This window comes from Salvelinus alpinus, chromosome 28, assembly GCF_045679555.1.
Source record: "Salvelinus alpinus chromosome 28, SLU_Salpinus.1, whole genome shotgun sequence".
Taxonomy (NCBI): Eukaryota; Metazoa; Chordata; class Actinopteri; order Salmoniformes; family Salmonidae; genus Salvelinus; species Salvelinus alpinus.
The window spans coordinates 40,252,645-40,277,082 of record NC_092113.1 but is presented as its reverse complement, the minus strand read 5'-3'; the positions used below and the strand labels follow the sequence as shown (position 1 = coordinate 40,277,082).

The 24,438-nt window shown below is 44.3% G+C and overlaps 1 protein-coding gene across 1 annotated transcript in view; it reads right to left on the bottom strand.

Annotated features, from left to right (window-relative positions):
* The window catches only part of LOC139557868 (guanine nucleotide-binding protein G(i) subunit alpha-3-like), a 79,614-nt gene extending 55,855 nt beyond the window's left edge, over positions 1-23,759 (bottom strand). The window contains exons 1-2 of the mRNA XM_071373140.1: positions 23,133-23,759; positions 1,316-1,358 (exon numbers count right to left, since the gene is read on the bottom strand). Coding sequence (XP_071229241.1) covers positions 1,316-1,358; positions 23,133-23,250 — 161 coding nt within the window. The 5' untranslated portion in view covers positions 23,251-23,759. The remainder of the gene's footprint in view (positions 1-1,315; positions 1,359-23,132) is intronic.
* Positions 23,760-24,438: the final 679 nt, after the last annotated feature.

Genomic DNA, 24,438 nt, shown 5'->3' with positions numbered 1-24,438 from the left:
TTGGGGTCATTGTCAATTTGGAAGACCCATTTGCGACCAAGCTTTAACTTCCTGACTGATGTCTTGAGATGTTGCTTCAATATATCCACATAATTTTCCTGCCTCATGATGCCATCTATTTTGTGAAGTGCATCAGTCCCTCCTGCAGCAAAGCTCCCCCACAACATGATGCTGCCACCCCCGTGCTTCACGTTTGGGATGGTGTTCTTCAGCTTGCAAGCATCCTCCTTCCTGAGCGGTATGACAGCTGCGTGGTCCCATGGTGTTTATACGTGGGTACTATTGTTTGTACAGATGAACGTGGTACCTTCAGGCATTTGGAAATTGCTCCCAAGGATGAACCAGACTTGTGGAGGTCTACAATTTTTTTCCGGAGGTCTTCGCTGATTTCTTTTGATTTTCCCAGGATGTTAAGCAAAGAGGCAGGTAGTTTGAAGGTAGGCCTTGAAATACATCCACAGGTACACCTCCAATTGACTCAATTTATGTTAGCCTATCAGAAGCTTCTAAAGCCATGACATCATTTTTTGGAATTTTCCAAGCTGTTTAAAGGCAGTCAACTTAGTGTATGTAAACTTCTGACCCACTGGAATTGTGATACAGTGAATTATAAGTGAAATAATCTGTCTGTAAACAATTGTTGGAAAAATGACTTGTGTCATGCACAAAGTAGATGTCCCAACCGACTTGCCAAAACTATAGTTTGTTAACAAGAAATTTGTGAAGTGGTTGAAAAAAAGAGTTTTAATGACTCCAACCTAAGTGTATGTAAACTTCCGACTTCAACTGTGGCAAGACACGGCCACATGACTCACTGTCTCTAAGAGCGATCCATTTTCATGAACGGGCCAGTGTATATACACACACAACTGAAAATTTTTATTAAAGTAAAGCGAATAAATGATGTTTAATAAGTGATAACCAGTAATGGGCAGTCACTACCGTCATGGGGCTCTTTATACTATGTGGATAGAGACAATGGAATGTTTTCAATGTTTTGCCAACTGATTGTTAGCAATATTTGGCTTTGGGATCTCAATTAAAAAGCTCTAAAATAATTTCAAGGTCATATTTCATAACGCCCATCTAGTAAAATAAAACGTGATCATTAAAAAAAAAAAAATTATAATAATAATAATCTACCTCAAATAGCACTAATCGCTGCAACATTCTACCCATGAAAACATAATGAATAGAACAGGGTTGGAACCTCATCATCATCTCATTCTAGTTCTGTGCTGCTTCCATCAAAGAGCGTTACATAGAATGCAGTTAGGACTGCAAAGTGCTCACATCGTGAAGTGGTTGAACTTACTTCATCTGCTTCACTATTGTACTTTTCCCAGACTCCCCAGCACCTGAAAAGAAAAAAAGAGACATCAATTACAGGAGAACTAGGCCTACATTTGTTAACCTATAACAGTTCGTTCCCTCTCTCACTCTCAGCCCCCTCCTGTACTCCCTGTTCACCTATGACTGCGTGGCCAAGCACGCCTCCAACTCAATCATCAAGTTTGTAGATGACACAACAGTAGTAGGCTTGATTGCCAACGATGATGAGACAGCATACAGGGAGGAGGTAAGGGCTCTGGGAGTGTGGTGCCTGGAAAACAACCTCTCACTCAATGTCAACAAAACAAAGGAGATGAACGTGGACTTCTGGAAACAGCAGAGGCTGTACAGCGCCTCTTCAACCTCAGGAGCTAAAGAAATTTGGCTTGTTACCTGAAATACTCACAAACTTCTACAGATGCACAATTGAAAGCATCCTGTCGGGCTGTATCACCGCCTGGTACGGCAACTGCACAGCCCGCAACCGCAGGGCTCTCCAGAGGGTGGAGCGGTCTGCCCAACGCATTACCAGGGGCAAACTACCCACCCTCCAGGACACCTACAACACCCGGTGTCACAGGAAGGCCATAAATATCATCAAGGACATCAACCACCCGAGCCACTGCCTGTTTACCATGCCATCATCCAAAAGGAGAGGTCAGTACAGGTGCAGCAAAGCTGGGACCGAGAGACTCAAAAACAGCTTCTATCTTAAGGCCATCAGACTGTTAAACAACCATCACTAGCACATTAGAGGCTGCTGCCTATAGGCATAGACTAGAAATCACTGGCAACTTTAAGGAATAGAACACTAGTCACTTTAATCAAGTTTACAAATCAGGTATTACTCATCGCAAACTCAGCAAAAAAAGAAACGTCCCTTTTCAGGGCCCTATCTTTCAAAGATAATTCATAAAAATCCAAATAACTTCACAGATCTTCATTGTAAAGGGTTTAAACACTATTTCCCATGCTCGTTCAATGAACCATAAACAATTAATGAACATGCACCTGTGGAACGGTCGTTAAGACACTAACAGCTTACAGACGGTAGGCAATTAAGGTCACAGTTATGAAAAATGAGGACACTAAAAAGAGGCCTTTCTACGGACTCTGAAAAACACCAAAAGAAAGATGCCCAGGGACCCTGCTCATCTCCGTGAACATGCCTTAGGCATGCTGCAAGGAGGCATGAGGACTGCAGATGCGGCCAGGGCAATAAATTGCAATGTCCATACTGTGAGACGGCTAAGACAGCGCTACAGGAAGACAGGACGGACAGCTGATCGTCCTCGCAGTGGCAGACCATGTGTAACAACACCTGCACAGGATCGGTACATCTGAACATCACACCTGTGGGACAGGTACAGGATGGCAACAACTGCCCGAGTTACACCAGGAACGCACAATCCCTCCATCAGTGCTCAGACTGTCCACAATAGGCTGAGAGAGGCTGGACTGAGGGCTTGTAGGCCTGTTGTAAGGAAGGTCCTCATCAGACATCACCGGCAACAACGTCGCCTATGGACACAAACCCACCGTCGCTGGACCAGACAGGACTGGCAAAAAGTGCTCTTTACTGACAAGTTGCGGTTTTGTCTCACCAGGGGTGATGGTCGGATTCACATTTATCGTCAAAGGAATGAGCATTACACCGAGGCCTGTACTCTGGAGCGGGATCGATTTGGAGGTGGAGGGTTCGTCATGGTCTGGGGCGGTGTGTCACAGCATCATCGGACTGAGCTTGTTGTCATTGCAGGCTTGTTGTCATCTCAACGCTGTGCGTTACAGGGAAGATATCCTCCTCCCTCATGTGGTACCCTTCCTGCAGGCTCATCCATGACCCTCCAGCATGACAATGCCACCAGCCATACTGCTCGTTCTGTGAGTGATTTCCTGCAAGACAGGAATGTCAGTGTTCTGTCATGGCCAGCGAAGAGCCCGGATCTTAATCCCATTGAGCACGTCTGGGACCTGTTGGATCGAAGGGTGAGGGCTAGGGCCATTCCCCCAAGAAATGTCCGGGAACTTGCAGGTGACTTGGTGGAGGAGTGAGGTAACATCTCACAGCAAGAACTGGCAAATCTGGTGCAGTCCATGAGGAGATGCACTGCAGTACTTAATGCAGCTGGTGGCCACACCAGATACTGACTGTTACTTTTAATTTTGACCTCCACTTGTATAGGGACACATTATTCCATTTATGTTAGTCACATGTCTGTGGAACTTGTTCAGTTTATGTCTGTTGTTGAATCTTATGTTCATACAAATATTTACACATGTTAAGTTTGCTGAAAATAAACGCAGTTGACAGTGAGAGGACGTTTCTTTTTTTGCTGAGTTTATGTATATACTGTATTAACAGTTAACTTCCGGCGCCGACCGAGATGGCCGCCTCGCTTCGCGTTCCTTGGAAAATATGCAGTATTGTGTTTTTTTATGTGTTATTTCTTACATCGGTACCCCAGGTAATCTTAGGTTTCATTACATACAGTCGGGAGGAACTACTGAATATACGATTAACGTCAACTCACCATCGTTATAACCAGGAATATGACTTTCCCGAAACGGATCCAGTGTTTTGCCTTCCACCCAATACAATGGATCTGATCCCAGCCGGGGACCCTATACGACGCCGTAAAAGGGGCAAACGTAGCGGTCTCCTGGTCAGGCTTCGGAGACGGGCACATCGCGCTCCACTCCCTAGCATACTACTCGCCAATGTCCAGTCTCTTGACAATAAGGTTGATGAAATCCGAGCACGGGTAACATTCCAGAGAGACATCAGGGATTGCAACGTGCTCTGCTTCACGGAAACATGGCTAACTCAAGAGACGCTAACGGAGTCGGTGCAGCCAGCTGGTTTCTTCACGCATCGCGCCGACAGAAACATACATCTTTCTGGTAAGAAGAGGGGCGGGGGGGTATGCCTTATGATTAACGAGACGTGGTGTGATCATCATAACAACACACAGGAACTCAAGTCATTCTGTTCACCTGATCTAGAACTCCTCACAATCAAATGTCGACCGCATTATCTACCAAGGGAATTCTCTTCGATCATAATCACAGCCGTATATATTCCCCCCCAAGCAGACACATCGACGGCCCTGAACGAACTTTATCTGACTCTTTGTAAACTGGAAACCACACACCCTGAGGCTGCATTCATCGTAGCTGGGGATTTTAACAAGGCTAATCTAAAAACAAAACTCCCTAAATTCTATCAGCATATCGATTGTGCTACCAGGGCTGGTAAAACCCTGGATCATTGCTATACTAACTTCCGCGACGCATATAAGGCCCTCCCCCGCCCTCCTTTCGGAAAAGCTGACCACGACTCCATTTTGTTGATTCCAGCCTACAAACAGAAACTAAAACAACAAGCTCCCGCGCTCAGGTCTGTTCAACGCTGGTCCGACCAATCTGATTCCACGCTTCAAGACTGCTTCGATCACGCGGATTGGAATATGTTCCGCATTGCGTCCAACAACAACATGGACGAATATGCTGATTCGGTGAGCGAGTTCATTAGGAAGTGCATTGACGATGTCGTACCCACAGCAACGATTAAAACATTCCCAAACCAGAAACCGTGGATTGACGGCAGCATTCGCGTGAAACTGAAAGCGCGAACCACTGCTTTTAACCAGGGCAAGGTGACCGGAAACATGACCGAATACAAACAGTGTAGCTATTCTCTCCGCAAGGCAATCAAACAGGCTAAGTCCCAGTACAGAGACAAAATAGAGTCGCAATTCAACAGCTCAGACACAAGAGGTATGTGGCAGGGTCTACAGTCTATCACGGATTACAAAAAGAAAACCATCCCCGTCGCGGACCAGGATGTCTTGCTCCCAGACAGGCTAAATAACTTTTTTGCTCGCTTTGAGGACAATACAGTGCCACTGACACGGCCCGCTACCAAAACCTGCGGGCTCTCCTTCACTGCAGCCGAGGTGAGTAAAACATTTAAACGTGTTAACCCTCGCAAGGCTGCAGGCCCAGACGGCATTCCCAGCCGCGTCCTCAGAGCATGCGCAGACCAGCTGGCTGGTGTGTTTACGGACATATTCAATCAATCCTTATCCCAGTCTGCTGTTCCCACATGCTTCAAGAGGGCCACCATTGTTCCTGTTCCCAAGAAAGCTAAGGTAACTGAGCTAAACGACTACCGCCCCGTAGCACTCACTTCCGTCATCATGAAGTGCTTTGAGAGACTAGTCAAGGACCATATCACCTCCACCCTACCGGACACCCTAGACCCACTCCAATTTGCTTACCGACCCAATAGGTCCACAGACGACGCAATCGCAACCACACTGCACACTGCCCTAACCCATCTGGACAAGAGGAATACCTATGTGAGAATGCTGTTCATCGATTACAGCTCAGCATTTAACACCATAGTACCCTCCAAACTCGTCACCAAGCTCGAGACCCTGGGTCTCGACCCCGCCCTGTGCAACTGGGTCCTGGACTTCCTGACGGGCCGCCCCCAGGTGGTGAGGGTAGGTAACAACATCTCCACCCCGCTGATCCTCAACACTGGGGCCCCACAAGGGTGCGTTCTGAGCCCTCTCCTGTACTCCCTGTTCACCCACGACTGCGTGGCCATGCACGCCTCCAACTCAATCATCAAGTTTGCGGATGACACTACAGTGGTAGGCTTGATTACCAACAACGACGAGACGGCCTACAGGGAGGAGGTGAGGGCCCTCGGAGTGTGGTGTCAGGAAAATAACCTCACACTCAACGTCAACAAAACAAAGGAGATGATTGTGGACTTCAGGAAACAGCAGAGGGAGCACCCCCCTATCCACATCGACGGGTCAGTAGTGGAGAAGGTGGAAAGTTTTAAGTTCCTCGGTGTACACATCACGGACAAACTGAATTGGTCCACCCACACAGACAGCGTTGTGAAGAAGGCGCAGCAGCGCCTCTTCAACCTCAGGAGGCTGAAGAAATTCGGCTTGTCACCAAAAGCACTCACAAACTTCTACAGATGCACAATCGAGAGCATCCTGTCGGGCTGTATCACCGCCTGGTACGGCAACTGCTCCGCCCACAACCGTAAGGCTCTCCAGAGGGTAGTGAGGTCTGCAGAACGCATCACCGGGGGCAAACTACCTGCCCTCCAGGACACCTACACCACCCGATGTCACAGGAAGGCCATAAAGATCATCAAGGACAACAACCACCCAAGCCACTGCCTGTTCACCCCGCTATCATCCAGAAGGCGAGGTCAGTACAGGTGCATCAAAGCAGGGACCGAGAGACTGAAAAACAGCTTCTATCTCAAGGCCATCAGACTGTTAAACAGCCACCACTAACATTTAGCGGCCGCTGCCAACATACTGACTCAACTCCAGCCACTTTAAAAATGGGAATTGATGGAAATTATGTAGAAATGTACCACTAGCCACTTTAAACAATGCCACTTAATATAATGTTTACATACCCCACATAACCCATCTCATATGTATATGTATATACTGTACTCTATATCATCTACTGCATCTTGCCATCTTTATGTAATACATGTACCACTAGCCACTTTAAACTATGCCACTTTATGTTTACATACCCTACAGTACTCATCTCATATGTATATACCGTACTCTATACCATCTACTGCATCTTGCCTATGCCGTTCTGTACCATCACTCATTCATATATCTTTATGTACATATTCTTTATCCCTTTACACTTGTGTGTATAAGGTAGTAGTTGTGGAATTGTTAGGTTAGATTACTTGTCGTTATTACTGCATTGTCGGAACTAGAAGCACAAGCATTTCGCTACACTCGCATTAACATCTGCTAACCATGTGTATGTGACTAATAAAATTTGATTTGATTTGATTTGATTTCTATAATATTCTACTGTATCTTAGTCTGTTGCGATCTTACATCGCTAATCCATATATGTATATAGTCTTAATTCATTCCTACTTAGATTTGTGTGTTTTGGGTATATGTTGCAAAGGGTCTGAAACTTTCTGGTAAATTTCTGGAATTTTTCTGGAAATTTTCCATGGGAACTTAAGCCTGGGAATTTTGGGAATATTGCTTAAATTCATCCGAAAAGTTAGCTTATGACAGTGAACCTTTTTTGTGGGATACACATAAGGCAATTCTAGGCCTTGTGGCATATTTGGTTAAACTATCCCCAATTCAAATGGAATTGTAACCCTCTGCATGAACAGTGCATTCTTCCATCACATGTACATTTACATTTACATTTAAGTCATTTAGCAGACGCTCTTATCCAGAGCAACTTACAAGTTGGTGTACAGCTGATTCTCAAGATCTTGCACACTAATGAGATGCTATTGAGCCCTCACTACTACACTGTCTGAGCCAAGGACTACATGCTTTCTGGTAAGTTTTGATTACAATACTGGTTGGGGTGAATATATTTTATATGACATACATCATTTTTCTGTTAATTAGTAAATAGTAGCCTACATCAAAGTGCGTTTAATCATTTCTAACTTTTAAACAATTTCTACTAGTTCGTTTTTGCTACCATGTGGATTTTAGCTTGCTTGAGCCTGCTAACTGTGGAGTGTTAATTCACCTGTTTCCATACATGCTAACTGAGTGTTAATTCAGCCGTTTCCATCGCTGATCCATTTTAAAACATTTACTTTCCAAATTAGTTGTTTTTTTGCAAATGTTTTCTAATCTTTACAGGAAAATGCCACGGGCACTATCTGATGTGTGGAGACATTTCACTGCAGCTAACGTAGAAGGAAAAGCTGTGTACATTTGCAAATACTGTGCCAAGTCATGTGAAGAATGCAACAAAGATGCAGAATCATCTGGCCAAGTGCATAAAGTTCCCTCAGCGCTCACAACAAGCAACCTCTGACAAAAGTCCCTCTACTTCTATTCGAGGTAAAAAATGATGAATCAGACACCTTATCGATAGCAACAGCTCATGGTCCTGGAATCAGATGTTTTTTTGACTCAATGAAGGAACGTAGTCAGAGAAATGCTGATGAATGTCTTGCTCGAGCTGCGTATGCAACTGGTTCACCTCTGATGCTCACAGGCAATGGGTATTGGAAGAAATGTCTGAATGTTCTTTGCCCAGCATACACCCCTCCAACCAGACATGCTTTATCTACTAATTTGCTGGATGCAGAGTTCAGTTCAAGTGAAGGTCAAGCAAATCATAGAGAAAGCAGACTGTATTGCAATCATCTCTGATGGGTGGTTGAATGTTCGTGGGCAAGGAATAATTAACTACATCATCTCCAACCTTCAATCAGTATTCTACAAAAGCACAGACACAAGGGACAACAGACACACCAGTCTCTACATTGCAGGTGAGCTGAAGGCAGTCATCAATGACCTTGGACCACAGAAGGTATTTGCACTGGTGACAGACAATGCTGCGAACATGAAGGCTGCTTGGTCTAAAGTGGAGGAGTCCTACCCTCATCACACCCATTGGCTGTGCTGCTCATGCATTGAATCTGCTCCTCAAGGATATCATGGCACTGAAAACAATGGATACACTCTAGAAGAGAGCCAAGGAAATGGTTAGGTATGTGAAGGGTCATCAAGTTATAGCAGCTATCTACCTCACCAAGCAAAGTGAGAAGAATAAGAGCACCACATTGAAGCTGCCCAGCAACACCCGTTGGGGGTGATGTTGGCATCATGTTTGTCTCCAAGAATTGGCCATATCACAGTCTGCCAATATGGACAGCCCCATCAAGAGGATCCTCCTGGATGATGTATTTTGGGGGAGAGTGCTAAGCATCCTGAACCTCCTGAAACCTATAGCAGTAGCCATTGCACAGATTGAGGGAGACAATGCCATCCTGTCTGATGTTCAGACTCTGCTTGCAGATGTAAGAGAAGAAATCAATACTGCCCTGCCCACTTCACTGTTGCTCCAAGCAGTGGAAACTGCAGTTCTGAAATACATCAAAAAGCGTGAAGACTTCTGCCTGAAGCCCATACACGCCACAGTGTACATGTTGGACCCCAAGTATGCTGGCAAGAGCATCCTATCTGGTGCAGAGATCAACAAGGCCTATGGTGTCATCACTACCGTGTCTCGCCACCTCGGCCTGGATGAGGGCAAGGTTCTTGGCAGTCTGGCGAAGTACACTTCCAAGCAAGGGCTTTGGCATGGAGATGCAATATGGCAGTCGTGCCAACATATCTCATCAGCCACCTGGTGGAAGGGACTTTGTGGATCTGAGGCTCTTTCCCCTGTTGCCTCCATCATCCTCCAAATCCCACCAACATCAGCCGCCTCAGAGCGCAACTGGTCCTTGTTTGGGAACACACACACCAAAGCACGCAACAGGCTGACCAATACAAGGGTTGAAACATTGGTGGCCATCCGGGCAAATTTGAGGCTTTTTGAGCCATCCTCAACAAGGTTGGAAAGTGACAGTGAATATGAGGCCTCAGAGTCTGATGTTCAAGAGGTGGACATTGAGGAGGTCCAGGGAGAAGACATGGAAGCCTGAGAGGAAGACAACCAAAGCTTTAGTATCTAGACTCATTTTACAGATGTATGTTGAAAACGTTTTTGGGAGATGCGATGCATCATTGGGGATCATTTAATTTCTCTTGTTGTTCAGTGAAATCCTCCCATGTGAAGAGTCAACTCATTTAATTAAAGTTCAATTCCTAACTAAAATGTTTTTATGTCTATTGGAAGGATTTAATAATTTGTAATTATGTCTACTTATGATAATGTAAAATGTTTATGTTTCTGTCTCCATATGATATGGTAAATATATCCAATGCAAAAAACATCTACATTTAAATGGTATTCATATTAATTTGCATATATTTCCATAAAAAAGTCCCATATATTCCCGTTAATTCCCATATATTCCCACGGAAAGTTCCCACCTCTTAAATATTCCCCAAAATGTGCAACCCTGGGTATATGTTGTGTAATTTGTTATTACTGCACTGTCGGAGCATATTACTGCACTGTCGGAGCTAGAAGCACAAGCATTTCGCTACACTCGCAATAACATCTGCTAATCACGTGTATGTGACCAATACAACTTCATTTGATTTTTGGCATGGCAAACATATGTTAACATTGCCAAAGCAAGTGAAGTAGATAATAAACAAAAGAGAACTAAACAATACAAATTAACATTAAACATTAAACTCACAAAAGTTCCAAAAGAATAAAGACATTTGAAATGTCATTATGTGCAAATAGTTAAAGTACAAAAATAAATAAACATAAATATGGGTTGTATTTACAATGGTGTTTGTTCTTCACTGGTTGCCCTTTTTCTTGTTGCAACAGGTCACAGCTCTTGCAGCTGTGACGCCACACTGGTATTTCACCCAGTAGATATCGGAGTTTATCAAAATTGGGTTTGTTTTCGAATTCTTTGTGGATCTGTGTAATCTGAGGGAAATATGTGTTTCTAATATGGTCATACATTTGGCAGGAGGTTAGGAAGTGCAGCTCAGTTTCAACCTCATGTCTCTCCCTCCCTCTCTGATGGGAGCGTGCTGTCTGTCTCTCTCCCTCTCTGACAGGAGCGTGGTCTGTCTCTCTCTCTCCCTCTCTCTCTGATGGGAGCGTGCTGTCTGTCTCTCTCCCTCCCTCTCTGATGGGAGCGTGCTGTCTGTCTCTCTCCCTCCCTCTCTGACAGGAGCGTGGTCTGTCTCTCTCTCTCCCTCTCTGATGGGAGCGTGGTCTGTCTCTCTCTCTCCCTCTCTGATGGGAGCGTGCTGTCTGTCTCTCTCCCTCCCTCCCTCTCTGATGGGAGCGTGCTGTCTGTCTCTCTCCCTCCCTCCCTCTCTGATGGGAGCGTGCTGTCTGTCTCTCTCCCTCCCTCCCTCTCTGATGGGAGCGTGCTGTCTGTCTCCCTCCCTCTCTGATGGGAGCGTGCTGTCTGTCTCCCTCCCTCTCTGATGGGAGCGTGCTGTCTGTCTCCCTCCCTCTCTGATGGGAGCGTGCTGTCTGTCTCCCTCCCTCTCTGATGGGAGCGTGCTGTCTGTCTCTCTCCCTCCCTCTCTGATGGGAGCGTGCTGTCTGTCTCTCTCCCTCCCTCTCTGATGGGAGCGTGCTGTCTGTCTCTCTCCCTCCCTCTCTGATGGGAGCGTGCTGTCTGTCTCTCTGATAGGAGTATGTGTCTCTCTCGCTCTCTGATTGGAGCGTGCTGTGTGTCTATTTTAAGACTTCTGAAGAGAGATTAAATACAGATGAAAGGTGATGCTGTTATCAACCTGTCTGGGTGCTCTGTACATGGAAATCCTATTCAAATCACATTCTAATTCTTAATTAAGTGGTTCTGCACAGCCAAGGTGATGGGAGGAGGGAGGGTCCTGTAAAGCACAGCCAATGAGCTCAATGTGATGATGTTTTAGCATAACTTTTTACTGGACAGAAAAATAGCAATAGTCCAAGAATCATTTGTTTTAGGTTAATCTACATTTTCATATATGGACACTGAGCTGGTGTTTATATGACAAATAAATGTATATAAAAACAACAGCGAGATGGTGAAATCTCTTTTCGCAGCGGTTTGTGTTAAAGCAGAATGAGGGCGTATCATCTAGCAGAGATACGGACGGTGTATTTGATGCCACCAGCTGGGCAGAGATGTGTGCTTCTAGGAGGAGAAGGTAGCTTCTGCCTGTGAAATCAGACTCTCTCTCATTGGGCCATATTTATAGCGCAGTGTGTGTGGCCTATAGGAAAGGACACAGGCTACTAAGAATCATATAGAAGAATCCTTATAGACAGTACTATAGTACGATGCAGCCTGGGATGTGAGAGTGCAGTAAAGTTGCCAGGCACGCAGGGAAAGGTTGGGCAGTGTCAGTTAGATGTCAACGGGGCCATCCCTTAGAAGAGGAGACTTTCTGTACACTAGGGCAGGGACCATACCGGTATCGCAGCAAGGAAACTAAACACAAAGACGATTTAACTTCTTTAAGAATACAACCTTAAAATGTTGGAAACAACCCATCATTATGTTGTCATTCAGAGTCACGTATTTATTTTCTAAGCTATAAGCAATGTTTTACATTCGACAGGTTTTTAAAAAGGACCAAAGAGTTTGGTCTGCTTTGTGTTTTCATTTTTGCCATGGAATAAAAAATAACAGTATAAATAAATGGTAATGCTGGTTTCATCCTGGTCCTACAGTATAATAGGAATGTCTTAACGAATATCACTTCACTGAGGTAGTATAGGACTTAACAATACATGTGAGGTTTATTTGCTTTAACCTTTATTTAAAAACTAGGCAAGACAGTTAAGAACAAATTCTTATTTACAATGACGGCCTACTAAAAGGCCTATTTGCAGGGACGGGGGCTGGGATTACAAAACAAAAAAAATTGATTTAAAAATATGGAACAAAAAACACACATCACGACAAGAGAAACACCATTAGTGTAGTACTCCAATATTTTATCCCTTCCATCAACAACAGTAAAATATCGAGCCAAGAATATCATTTATGAAAGGAAATGTGGTTTTTTTCCTCCATTCATTGCCACACAAGAGACAATCCCAGACATCATGTTGTACTGTATGGGCGTTACAGAGTACAGAGAGGACACAAAAACAACTCAACCATATTATTGAAGGTCTGTTTGAAATGTAAACAAACCCTGATAGAGGAAACATACAGTAGAACTATATTGACACGAGGATTAGCTGTCCGAGTCCCCTACCGTAGAACTAACTATATTGACACGAGGATTAGCTGTCCGGGTCCCCTACCGTAGAACTAACTATATTGACACGAGGATTAGCTGTCCGGGTCCCCTACCGTAGAACTAACTATATTGACACGAGAAGTAGCTGTCCGGGTCCACTACCGTAGAACTAACTATATTGACACGAGGATTAGCTGTCCGGGTCCACTACCGTAGAACTAACTATATTGACACGAGAAGTAGCTGTCCGGGTCCACTACCGTAGAACTAACTATATTGACACGAGGATTAGCTGTCCGGGTCCCCTACCGTAGAACTAACTATATTGACACGAGAAGTAGCTGTCCGGGTCCACTACCGTAGAACTAACTATATTGACACGAGGATTAGCTGTCCGGGTCCACTACCGTAGAACTAACTATATTGACACGAGGATTAGCTGTCCGGGTCCACTACCGTAGAACTAACTATATTGACACGAGGATTAGCTGTCCGGGTCCACTACCGTAGAACTAACTATATTGACACGAGAAGTAGCTGTCCGGGTCCACTACCGTAGAACTAACTATATTGACACGAGGATTAGCTGTCCGGGTCCACTACCGTAGAACTAACTATATTGACACGAGGATTAGCTGTCCGGGTCCCCTACCGTAGAACTAACTATATTGACACGAGGATTAGCTGTCCGGGTCCCCTACCGTAGAACTAACTATATTGACACGAGGATTAGCTGTCCGGGTCCCCTACCGTAGAACTAACTATATTGACACGAGGATTAGCTGTCCGGGTCCACTACCGTAGAACTAACTATATTGACACGAGGATTAGCTGTCCGGGTCCCCTACCGTAGAACTAACTATATTGACACGAGGATTAGCTGTCCGGGTCCACTACCGTAGAACTAACTATATTGACACGAGGATTAGCTGTCCGGGTCCCCTACCGTAGAACTAACTATATTGACACGAGGATTAGCTGTCCGGGTCCCCTACCGTAGAACTAACTACAGTGGGGAGAACAAGTATTTGATACACTGCCGATTTTGCAGGTTTTCCTACTTACAAAGCATGTAGAGGTCTGTAATTTTTATCATAGGTACACTTCAACTATGAGAGACGGAATCTAAAACAAAAATCCAGAAAATCACATTGTATGATTTTTAAGTAATTCATTTGCATTTTATTGCATGACATAAGTATTTGATACATCAGAAAAGCAGAACTTAATATTTGGTACAGAAACCTTTGTTTGCAATTACAGAGATCATACGTTTCCTGTAGTTCTTGACTAGGTTTGCACACACTGCAGCAGGGATTTTGGCCCACTCCTCCCTACAGATCTTCTCCAGATCCTTCAGGTTTCGGGGCTGTCGCTGGGCAATACGGAGTTTCAGCTCCCTCCAAAGATTTTCTATTGGGTTCAGGTCTGGAGACTGGCTAGGCCACTCCAGGACCTTGAGATGCTTCTTACGGAGCCACTCCTTAGTTGCCATGGCTGTGTGCTTCGTGTCGTTGTCATGCTGGAAGACCCAGCCACGACCCATCTTCAATGCTCTTACTGAGGGAAGGAGGTTGTTGGCCAAGATCTCGCGATACATGGCCCCATCCATCCTCCCCTCAATACGGTGCAGTCGTCCTGTCCCCTTTGCAGAAAAGCATCCCCAAAGAATGATGTTTCCACCTCCATGCTTCACGGTTGGGATGGTGTTCTTGGGGTTGTACTCATACTTCTTCTTCCTCCAAACACGGCGAGTGGAGTTAGACCAAAAAGCTCTATTTTTGTCTCATCAGACCACATGACCTTCTCCCATTCCTCCTCTGGATCATCCAGATGGTCATTGGCAAACTTCAGACAGGCCTGGACATGCACTGGCTTAAGCAGGGGGACCTTGCGTGCGCTGCAGGATTTTAATCCATGACGGCGTAGTGTGTTACTAATGGTTTTCTTTGAGACTGTGGTCCCAGCTCTCTTCAGGTCATTGACCAGGTCCTGCCGTGTAGTTCTGGGCTGATCCCTCACCTTCCTCATGATCATTGATGCCCCACGAGGTGAAATCTTGCATGGAGCCCCAGACCGAGGGTGATTGACCGTCATCTTGAACTTCTTCCATTTTCTAATAATTGCGCCAACAGTTGTTTCCTTCTCACCAAGCTGCTTGCCTATTGTCCTGTAGCCCATCCCAGCCTTGTGCAGGTCTACAATTTTATCCCTGATGTCCTTACACAGCTCTCTGGTCTTGGCCATTGTGGAGAGGTTGGAATCTGTTTGATTGAGTGTGTGGACAGGTGTATTTTATACAGGTAACGAGTTCAAACAGGTGCAGTTAATACAGGTAATGAGTGGAGAACAGGAGGGCTTCTTAAACAAAAACTAACAGGTCTGTGAGAGCTGGAATTCTTACTGGTTGGTAGGTGATCAAATACTTATGTCATGCAATAAAATGCAAATTAATTATTTAAAAATCATACAATGTGATTTTCTGGATTTTTGTTTTAGATTCCGTCTCTCACAGTTGAAGTGTACCTATGATAAAAATTACAGACCTCTACATGCTTTGTAAGTAGGAAAACCTGCAAAATCGGCAGTGTATCAAATACTTGTTCTCCCCACTGTATATTGACACGAGAATTAGCTGTCCGAGTCCACTACCGTAGAACTAACTATATTGACACGAGGATTAGCTGTCCGAGTCCACTACCGTAGAACTAACTATATTGACACGAGAAGTAGCTGTCCGGGTCCACTACCGTAGAACTAACTATATTGACACGAGAAGTAGCTGTCCGGGTCCACTACCGTAGAACTAACTATATTGACACGAGGATTAGCTGTCCGGGTCCACTACCGTAGAACTAACTATATTGACACGAGGATTAGCTGTCCGGGTCCACTACCGTAGAACTAACTATATTGTCACGAGGATTAGCTGTCCGGGTCCACTACCGTAGAACTAACTATATTGACACGAGGATTAGCTGTCCGGGTCCACTACCGTAGAACTAACTATATTGACACGAGGATTAGCTGTCCGGGTCCACTACCGTAGAACTAACTATATTGTCATTAGCTGTCCGGGTCCACTAGAGAGCTGTGTGGTTGGTCGGCAGAGAGAGCTGTGTGGTTGGTCGGCAGAGAGAGCTGTGTGGTTGGTCGGCAGAGAGAGCTGTGTGGTTGGTCGGCAGAGAGAGCTGTGTGGTTGGTCGGCAGAGAGAGCTGTGTGGTTGGTCGGCAGAGAGAGCTGTGTGGTTGGTCGGCAGAGAGAGCTGTGTGGTTGGTCGGCAGAGAGAGCTGTGTGGTTGGTCGGCAGAGAGAGCTGTGTGGTTGGTCGGCAGAGAGAGCTGTGTGGTTGGTCGGCAGAGAGAGCTGTGTGGTTGGTCGGCAGAGAGAGCTGTGTGGTTGGTCGGCAGAGAGAGCTGTGTGGTTGGTCGGCAGAGAGAGCTGTGTGGTTGGTCGGCAGAGAGAGCTGTGTGGTTGGTCGGCAGAGAGAGCTGTGTGGTTGGTCGGCAAAGAGAGCTGTGTGGTTGGTCGGCAAAGAGAGCTGTGTGGTTGGTCGGCAAAGAGAGCTGTGTGGTTGGTCGGCAACGAGAGCTGTGCAGTTAGTCAGTGCTAGTGTTGAATGGTGGGAACCTGGTTACCGAGATTTACCATCCAAAACCACTCCCTTTTCACGGGATAAATAACTGCGAGAAACCGGTAAATTATAATACATTATTTATATGACCAGCATGGCGTGAAATGGAACTTAAATTATATGCAATGTCTAAATCTGTCTTCTCTATGGCCTCTGCGTGATGAATCATTAACGCTCAGGGTGGGGACAGACAGCCCATCTCAGATTGGAGCACAGTTCACAATGCATGTAGACATAACATCTCATCATAGTAACTGTTTTTTATCCTTCTTGTGACAGGTCTACATTTGCTGCACCATAGTCTAAATGGTCCAAACACACAAAGACAGTCGTGAAGAGGGCACAAAAACACCTTGTCCCCCTCAGGAGACTGAAAAAGATTTGGCATGGTTCCCCAGATCCTCAAAAAGTTCTACAGCTGCACCATCGAGAACATCCTGACCGGTTGCATCACCGCCTGGTATGGCAACTGCTCGGCATCTGACTGTAAGGCGCTACAGAGGGTAGTGCGTACGGCCCAGTACATCACCTGAGCCAAGCTTCCTGACATCCAGGACCTATATTCTAGGCGGTGTCAGAGGAAGGCCCAAAAAATGGTCAGAGACTCCAGTCAGCCAAGTCATAGACTGTTCTCTCTGCTACCGCATGGCAAGCGGTACCGGAGCGCCAAGTCTAGGACCAAAAGGCTCCTTAACAGCTTCTACCCCCAAGCCATAAGACTGATGAACAATGAATCAATTGGCCACCCAGACTATTTACATTGACCCCCCCTTTGTTTTTACACTGCTGCTACTCGCTGTTTACTATCTACGCAGTCACTTTACAAATGACCTCAACAGGTACCCCCGCACATTGACTCGGTACCGGTACCCCTGAATAAAGCCTCGTTACTGTTATGTAATTTTCTTTGCGTTAGGATATCACACTAGAATTTTGGATCAAAGCTCTAACCAAATCCAAACATATGCCTATTTATATGCTTTATAATGCTTTTGAATGACACTTCCGGTTTTGGCAGGAAATACCAGGTTACCCGGGAGAAGTGATTTATTCTCGGGATGGAACATGTGTAAAGCACTGGGATAATATTCAACCCTAGTTAGTAGAGAGAGCTGTGTGGTTGGTCAGTAGAAAGAGCTCCAAATAAAATGAAAAAGTTTACACTAGATGTGTGTAGTGGGCCTATTTAACCCCTAACTGCATTGTGCCTAGACTGTAACCATAGACGGTACTGTATAACGTTTCACACTATTTAATAAACAGACAAGTCGTTCTCTCATATGGGATCTAGTGTGATAACCTAGCTCTATTTCTAGTATAATGGCTCCAATTGGCAACAACATGTTTCTTCTTGACATGTCTTCCTTAGCAGGTATTTTGTATTTATTTAACTAGGCACGTCAGTTAAGAACAAATTCTTATTTACAATGACGGCCTAGGAACAGTGGGTTAACTGCCTTGTTCAGGGGCAGAATGACAGATTTTTACCTTGTCAGCTCGGGGATTCGATCTAGCAACCTTTTGGTTACTGGTCCATATCCTAGATATATTTCTACTATTATGGCTCCATTGGCAACAACATCTTTCTTCTTGACATCATGTCTTCCTTAGCAGGTATTATGTTTTGAAGATGAAAGTAAAACTTGTCATCTGTTTACCTGATCCAGGGCAGACCGTAAAGGTATAAAAATAACTGCTCCCTCTCTCCCCCCCACTGTCATGGCACATTCTATGCAAAATCTCACTAGACCACAAAACAATTAAACACCTGATTCATGGTAGGAATTTGTTTATCCTTACCACAACTCCATCACAATGAACAGAAGTATTGTCTTTAGTCTGTCACCATATTTTACATCTTTGTAGTCTACTACATTAATCCACTTCCATTGAGTGGAGGCGTTTGTTGACATTCTCAAGTGGTATCTCTAAGAGGGTCTACAGCAGTGAGGGGAGTCAGGGGATGACGGAACTACGGAACGCCATTTGGGTCATTTGCGTGTAAAAAAAAAAAATATGCATCAAACAGGGTTATTTGATGTGTGTCAAATGAGCTTGTTGACCAATTAGGACCCAAATATGACTGTACGTCACATAATAATTTAAACACGTTCATACATTTTGTACGTAGTTATTACCACATCACTCGTATTTCATATGTCACAGTGATTCAGCGATATGTATGCTATGATGCTGATAGAGTTGTCTCGCTCACCTGCCGCACTTCCCCAAACTCAGATGGTACCGTTCATAAAAATAAAAATAAATTGCTAGCTGATGCATGCAAATAATGTTCTTCCCCAAAAACATAGCAAAACGACAATCTGCTATAGTAGTTATAGTTAACTATAAATCTAAAATACCCCTAATTTATAGAACAATTCTTATTTCATTAATGATGGTAGGACTCACCCATGTGAAGCTAGACACAATAAGGATTAGCCACAATAGTGGAATTTGCGGTTCGCCTTCAAAATAAAAGTCTCTCATTGAAAGTGATGCAAATGAATACAAATAGTGCCACGATGGAATAGATCATGCTAAACGAGTTTGGGATGTTGTTATAGAAATTCAAGAAATACAATAATGTTAAATTGACATATTAGACTTTATAATTGCAATGGGGGCATACTTATTTCACTGTACTGCCTTACCTGCAAATGGTTAATGATGGCGTCGATGGGTAAAGCTGTCGTTTTTTCGGCCCTTAACCAATCATGCTATTTTGTTTGTTTTGTCGCGATGTTCGTAACTTGTTTTGAAAATAATGTTAATGCTACCATCTCCTATGACCGAAAAGAGCTTCTAAACATCAGAACTGGGATTGCTCACCTCAAACTGGACGAAGAGATTTTCTTCAATGAGTCGGACACGAGGGATATCCTGTTGACACCCGACCAGGCCCCGATGCCCGTGATTCGCTGGAAAAGGAAACTGAGATTTCGAGGCAGGAAATCAGGGTGCCTTGTGAGGACCAGGCGATGAGTGGCTAATCTGACATTGCCCTCCGTTCTGCTAGCTAACGTTCAATCACTAGAAAATAAATGGGACGAACTGAAAGCACGTATTTTTCAACCAACGGGACATTAAAAACTGTAATATTTTATGCTTCACCGAGTCATGGATGAACGACGACATTAAGAACATAGAGTGTATAACCCGCCAGCTCTATCGGCAAGACAGAACAGCAGCCTCTGGTAAGACACGGGGCGGTGGGTTATACACTCTATCGGCAAGACAGAACAGCAGCCTCTGGTAAGACACGGGGCGGGGGCCTATGCTTTTATGTAAACAAAAGCTGGTGCACAATATCTAAGGACGTCTCAAGGTTTTGCTAGCCTTAGGTTGAGTATCTTATGATAAGCTGTAGACCACAATATTTACCCAGAGAGATTATCTGTATTTTTCGTAGCGGTCTACATACCACCACAGAGCGAGGTTGGAACTAAAAACACACTCAATGAGCTGTACTCCGCCATAAGCAAACAGGAAACTGCTCACCCAGAGGCGGCGCTCCTAGTGGCCGAGGACTTTAATGCAGGGAAACTTAAATCAGTTTTACCAAATTTCCATCAACATGTTAAATGTGCAACCAGAGGGGGAAAAAATTCTAGACCACCTCTACTCCACACACACAGAGACGTGTACAAAACTCTCCATTTGGCAAATCTGACCATAACTCTATCCTCCTGATTCCTGCTTACAAGCAAAAATTAAAGCCGGAAGCGCCAGTGACTCGGTCTATAAAAAGGTGGTCAGATGAAGCAGATGCTAAACTACAGGACTGGTTTGCTAGCACAGACTGGAATATGTTCCGGGATTCCTCCGATGGCATTGAGGAGTACACCACATCAGCCACTGGCTTCATCAATAAGTGCATAGAGGACGTCGTCCCCACAGTGACTGTACGTACATACCTCAACCAGAAGCCATGGATTACAGGCAACATTCGCACTGAGCTAAAGGGTAGAGCTGCCGCTTTCAAGGAGCGAACCCGGAAGCTCGAATCCCCGAGCTGACAAGGTAAAAATCTGTCGTTCTGCCTCTGATTCAGAGGGGTTGGGTTAAATGTGGAAGACACATTTCAGTTGAAGGCATTCAGTTGTACAACTGACAAGGTATCTCCACTTTCCCAGGTGGTAAGGGTAGGCAACAACACATCTGCCACGCTGATCCTCAACACAGGGGCCGCTCAGCTGTGCGTGCTTAGTCCCCTCCTGTACTCCCTGTTTACCCACGACTGCGTGGCCAAGCACAACTCCAACACCATCATTAAGTTTGCTAACGATACAAGAGTGGTAGGCCTGATCACCGACAACAATGAGACGGCCTATAGGAAGGAGGTCAGAGACCTGGCAGCGTGGTGCCAGGATAACAACCTCTCTGTCAAAGTGAGCAAGACAAAGGAGCTGATCGTGGACTACAGGAAAAGGAGGGCCGAACAGGCCCCCGTTAACATCGACGGGGCTGTAGTGGAGAGCGGATCGAGAGTTTCAAGTTCCTTGTTGTCCACATCACCAACAACTACCATAGTCCATACACACCAAGACAGTTGTGAACAGGGCACGGCAACACTTTTTCCCTCTCAGGAGACTGGCATGGGTCCCCAGATCCTAAAAAAGTTATAAAGCTGCACCATCGAGAGCATCCTGACAGGTTGCATAACCACCTGGCATGGCAACTGCTCGGCATCCGACCGTAAGGCGCTACAGAGGGTAGTGCGTATGGCCTAGTACATCACTGGGGTCAAGCTTACTGACATCCAGGACCTATATACTAGGCGGTGTCAGAAGGCCCAAAAAATTTGTCAAAGACTCCAGTCAGCCAAGTCATAGACTGTTCTCTCTGCTACCGCATGGCAAGCAGTACCGGAGTGCCAAGTCTAGGTCCAAAAGGCTCCTTAACAGCTTCTATCCCCAAGCCATAAGACTGATGAACAATTAATCAAATGTCCACCCAGACTATTTACATTGACCCCCCTTTGTTTTTACACTGCTGCTACTCGCTGTTTATTATCTATGCATAGTACCTTCACCCCTACCTACATGTACATATTACCTCAACTAACCTGTACCCCCACACATTGACTCAGTACCGGTACCCCCTGTATAAAGCCTCTGTATTGTTATTTTATTGTTACTTTTTACTTTCGTTTATTTAGTAAAACTTTTTTATTTTTTTACTCTGTTTCTTGAACTGCATTGTTGGTTAAGGGCTTGTAAGTAAGCATTTCACGGTAAGGTCTACCCCGTTTGTATTCGGCGCATGTGACAAATAACATCTGATTTGATTCCACCAATAGTAACCATTTGCGTCACTTTCAAATAAGGACCTCTATTTTGAAGGCGAACAGCAAATTCCACTATTGTGGCTGCCTTCACAACACATAACCCGGTCCGGTCAAGCGTCACTGAAGCTAGCTGGATGCTTATAACGTTAGCTTTGGGCAACAGGGTTTAGTAGGTGGCTAGCTAGATATTTTCATGAACTGAAGTTCGATTTTCATATGAGAACAACAGGTGGCTACTTAGCTAATACTTACTCACATGTATTCCTAAATATTTGCTAAGAATATTGAACATGCCTGCAGTTAATACTGGTATTTGTTTTCAGGCTGCTTGCATTGGTGCTAGGACGGTACCACGCTAAAGCTAGCTAGCTACCCCAGATATTTCTAATAACATCTGTATCAACGATATTTGCAAACATTTTTGATCCTGCTCTTATTTCAAATCCTCACATAGACGTTTTCCCATTCGGTCGAACAAATAATACCTTATTACCAACGCAGTATTGTAAACATATCATGGCCGGTGTTTGCACTTTTTGTTGTACAACTTTGACAGTGCAATTGGTCGTAGTGGTGGCGCTTGGCTTGTACATTCAAATTCAGCACACACAACATTCTATAATATAATTGTGTTCTTTGACGTGTCAAATTAAAAGTTTATTTAACGGGTCAAATACTTTTTTTTTTTAAGTAGCTTTTTTTGACACGCAAAGACCCACACGGCGTTCCAAAGGAAACTGCCAAGAGCGTTATTTACAATTGATACAAACACAGCAGCATGTCTAAGCTTAGGCAATGGTCATTATACAACATCTGTATTTAACAGTGTGTGTTAGTTTTAGGATTAGCAATGCCAATAAAGACTAGAGTCTAATCAATAGAAAACAAGTGAATATAGGGCTACATAAGAGTTTATCGAACAAGTGGAGAAAGATCCTCAGCTACATCTAATTCAGATGTCACCTAAAGTAAATAATGTTGCAAGAAGTAATCAGAGATCAGATCACACGAAAGCAAGCAAAGAAAGCTCAAATTAACCAACGTAGCAACAAGTGATGTCTAGTTACAATTCCAACACTGTTTTGTGAAAGAACAAACAAAGCATTTTCTCCCTGTAGATTCTGGTGCTATATTGTCACTCCTTTTAAGTAGGAGAAATACAAGTTTTTCCAACAATGTAACAAAAGCTATGACTTACCAAGTAGCAGAAGTTTAACTTCCCTGGACGCTTTGTCTCTGTCTTCTCGTAGGTTCCGATCAATCATTTTACTCCTTTCCATCGCTGCTTTGTCCTCTTGGCTGATCGTGCAACCCATTTTCTGCCACTTACTTGAGGTTTCTTCAAGATCTGGTTTGAATGGCAGCTACCGTTCATAAATTGTTGGGGAGGGAATACAAAACGTTCGGTGCTTTCAAGATAATTTTCGCCCAGGCAGAAAGACAAAAAAAGGCGTTGGCACTCCTCTTGTCTCGACAACAAACAGACAGAGATGCTGGTAAACTCACGCCAGCAAACCAAGTGTGGTTTAGCACTGAAAGACACTTTGCAATCAATTTCTACCAACAACAAAAAAAGTCGAGCCTGCAATCTAGGCTCGCTTACAAAGAAAGTAGCTACGCAATATTACTTTTCTATTATAAATGTTTCCGCAGACCTCCAATTATTTTTTTTATTTTTTTAAAAGCTATTAACTAGCTCTTATTAAAACTCAAAGCTACCGAGTAATTGGGGCATAGAATATCCATCTAACTATCAATTCTTCTTTATTTTGCTTGTTGTTGCATGAATGCACGTGTAAAATACGCATCTGAACTGTCATGCACGTCACCACACGCTGGAACGCAAAGAAAAAATAAAATCTATGTTTTGTGGATCGATGGGAAATGTAGTCTAAACTCACAGTACATTTGCTATTGCTCCTCTGAAATGTAAATAATATCGGCCTAAATTCTTCAACTCTCATTTGCATATGCTCAGAAGAGCTTAATGCTCACTATTGAAAAATATTTTTGCAGCAATCCGGATGCCTCTATTTGAGGGAATACTAAAAATAATTTAGTTTTGGGGGGGCAGAGGAACTTTTTCTTTGGAATGAGCGCCCACCAGTGGAATTATATCAGAGGCAGCTCAGATTTATGAGAGAGCACATCGGCATGCCGTAAACATGATGACAGGTATCTTCCTACATGACCAATCACAAGTTTGGACACACCGACTGTACGTTGTAGAATAACAGTGAAGACATCCAAACTATGAAATAACACATTTGGAATCATGTAGTAACCAACAAAGTGTTAAACAATTCAAAATATATTTTACACTTGAGATTCTTCAAAGCAGCCACAGTTTTGCACACTCTTGGCATTTTCTCAACCAGCTTCATGAGGTATTCACCTGGAATGCATGTCAATTAACAGGTGTGCCTTGATAAAAGTTCATTTGTGGAATTTCTTAATGCGTTTAAGCCAATCAGTTGTGTTGTGACAAGGTATGGGGTGGTATA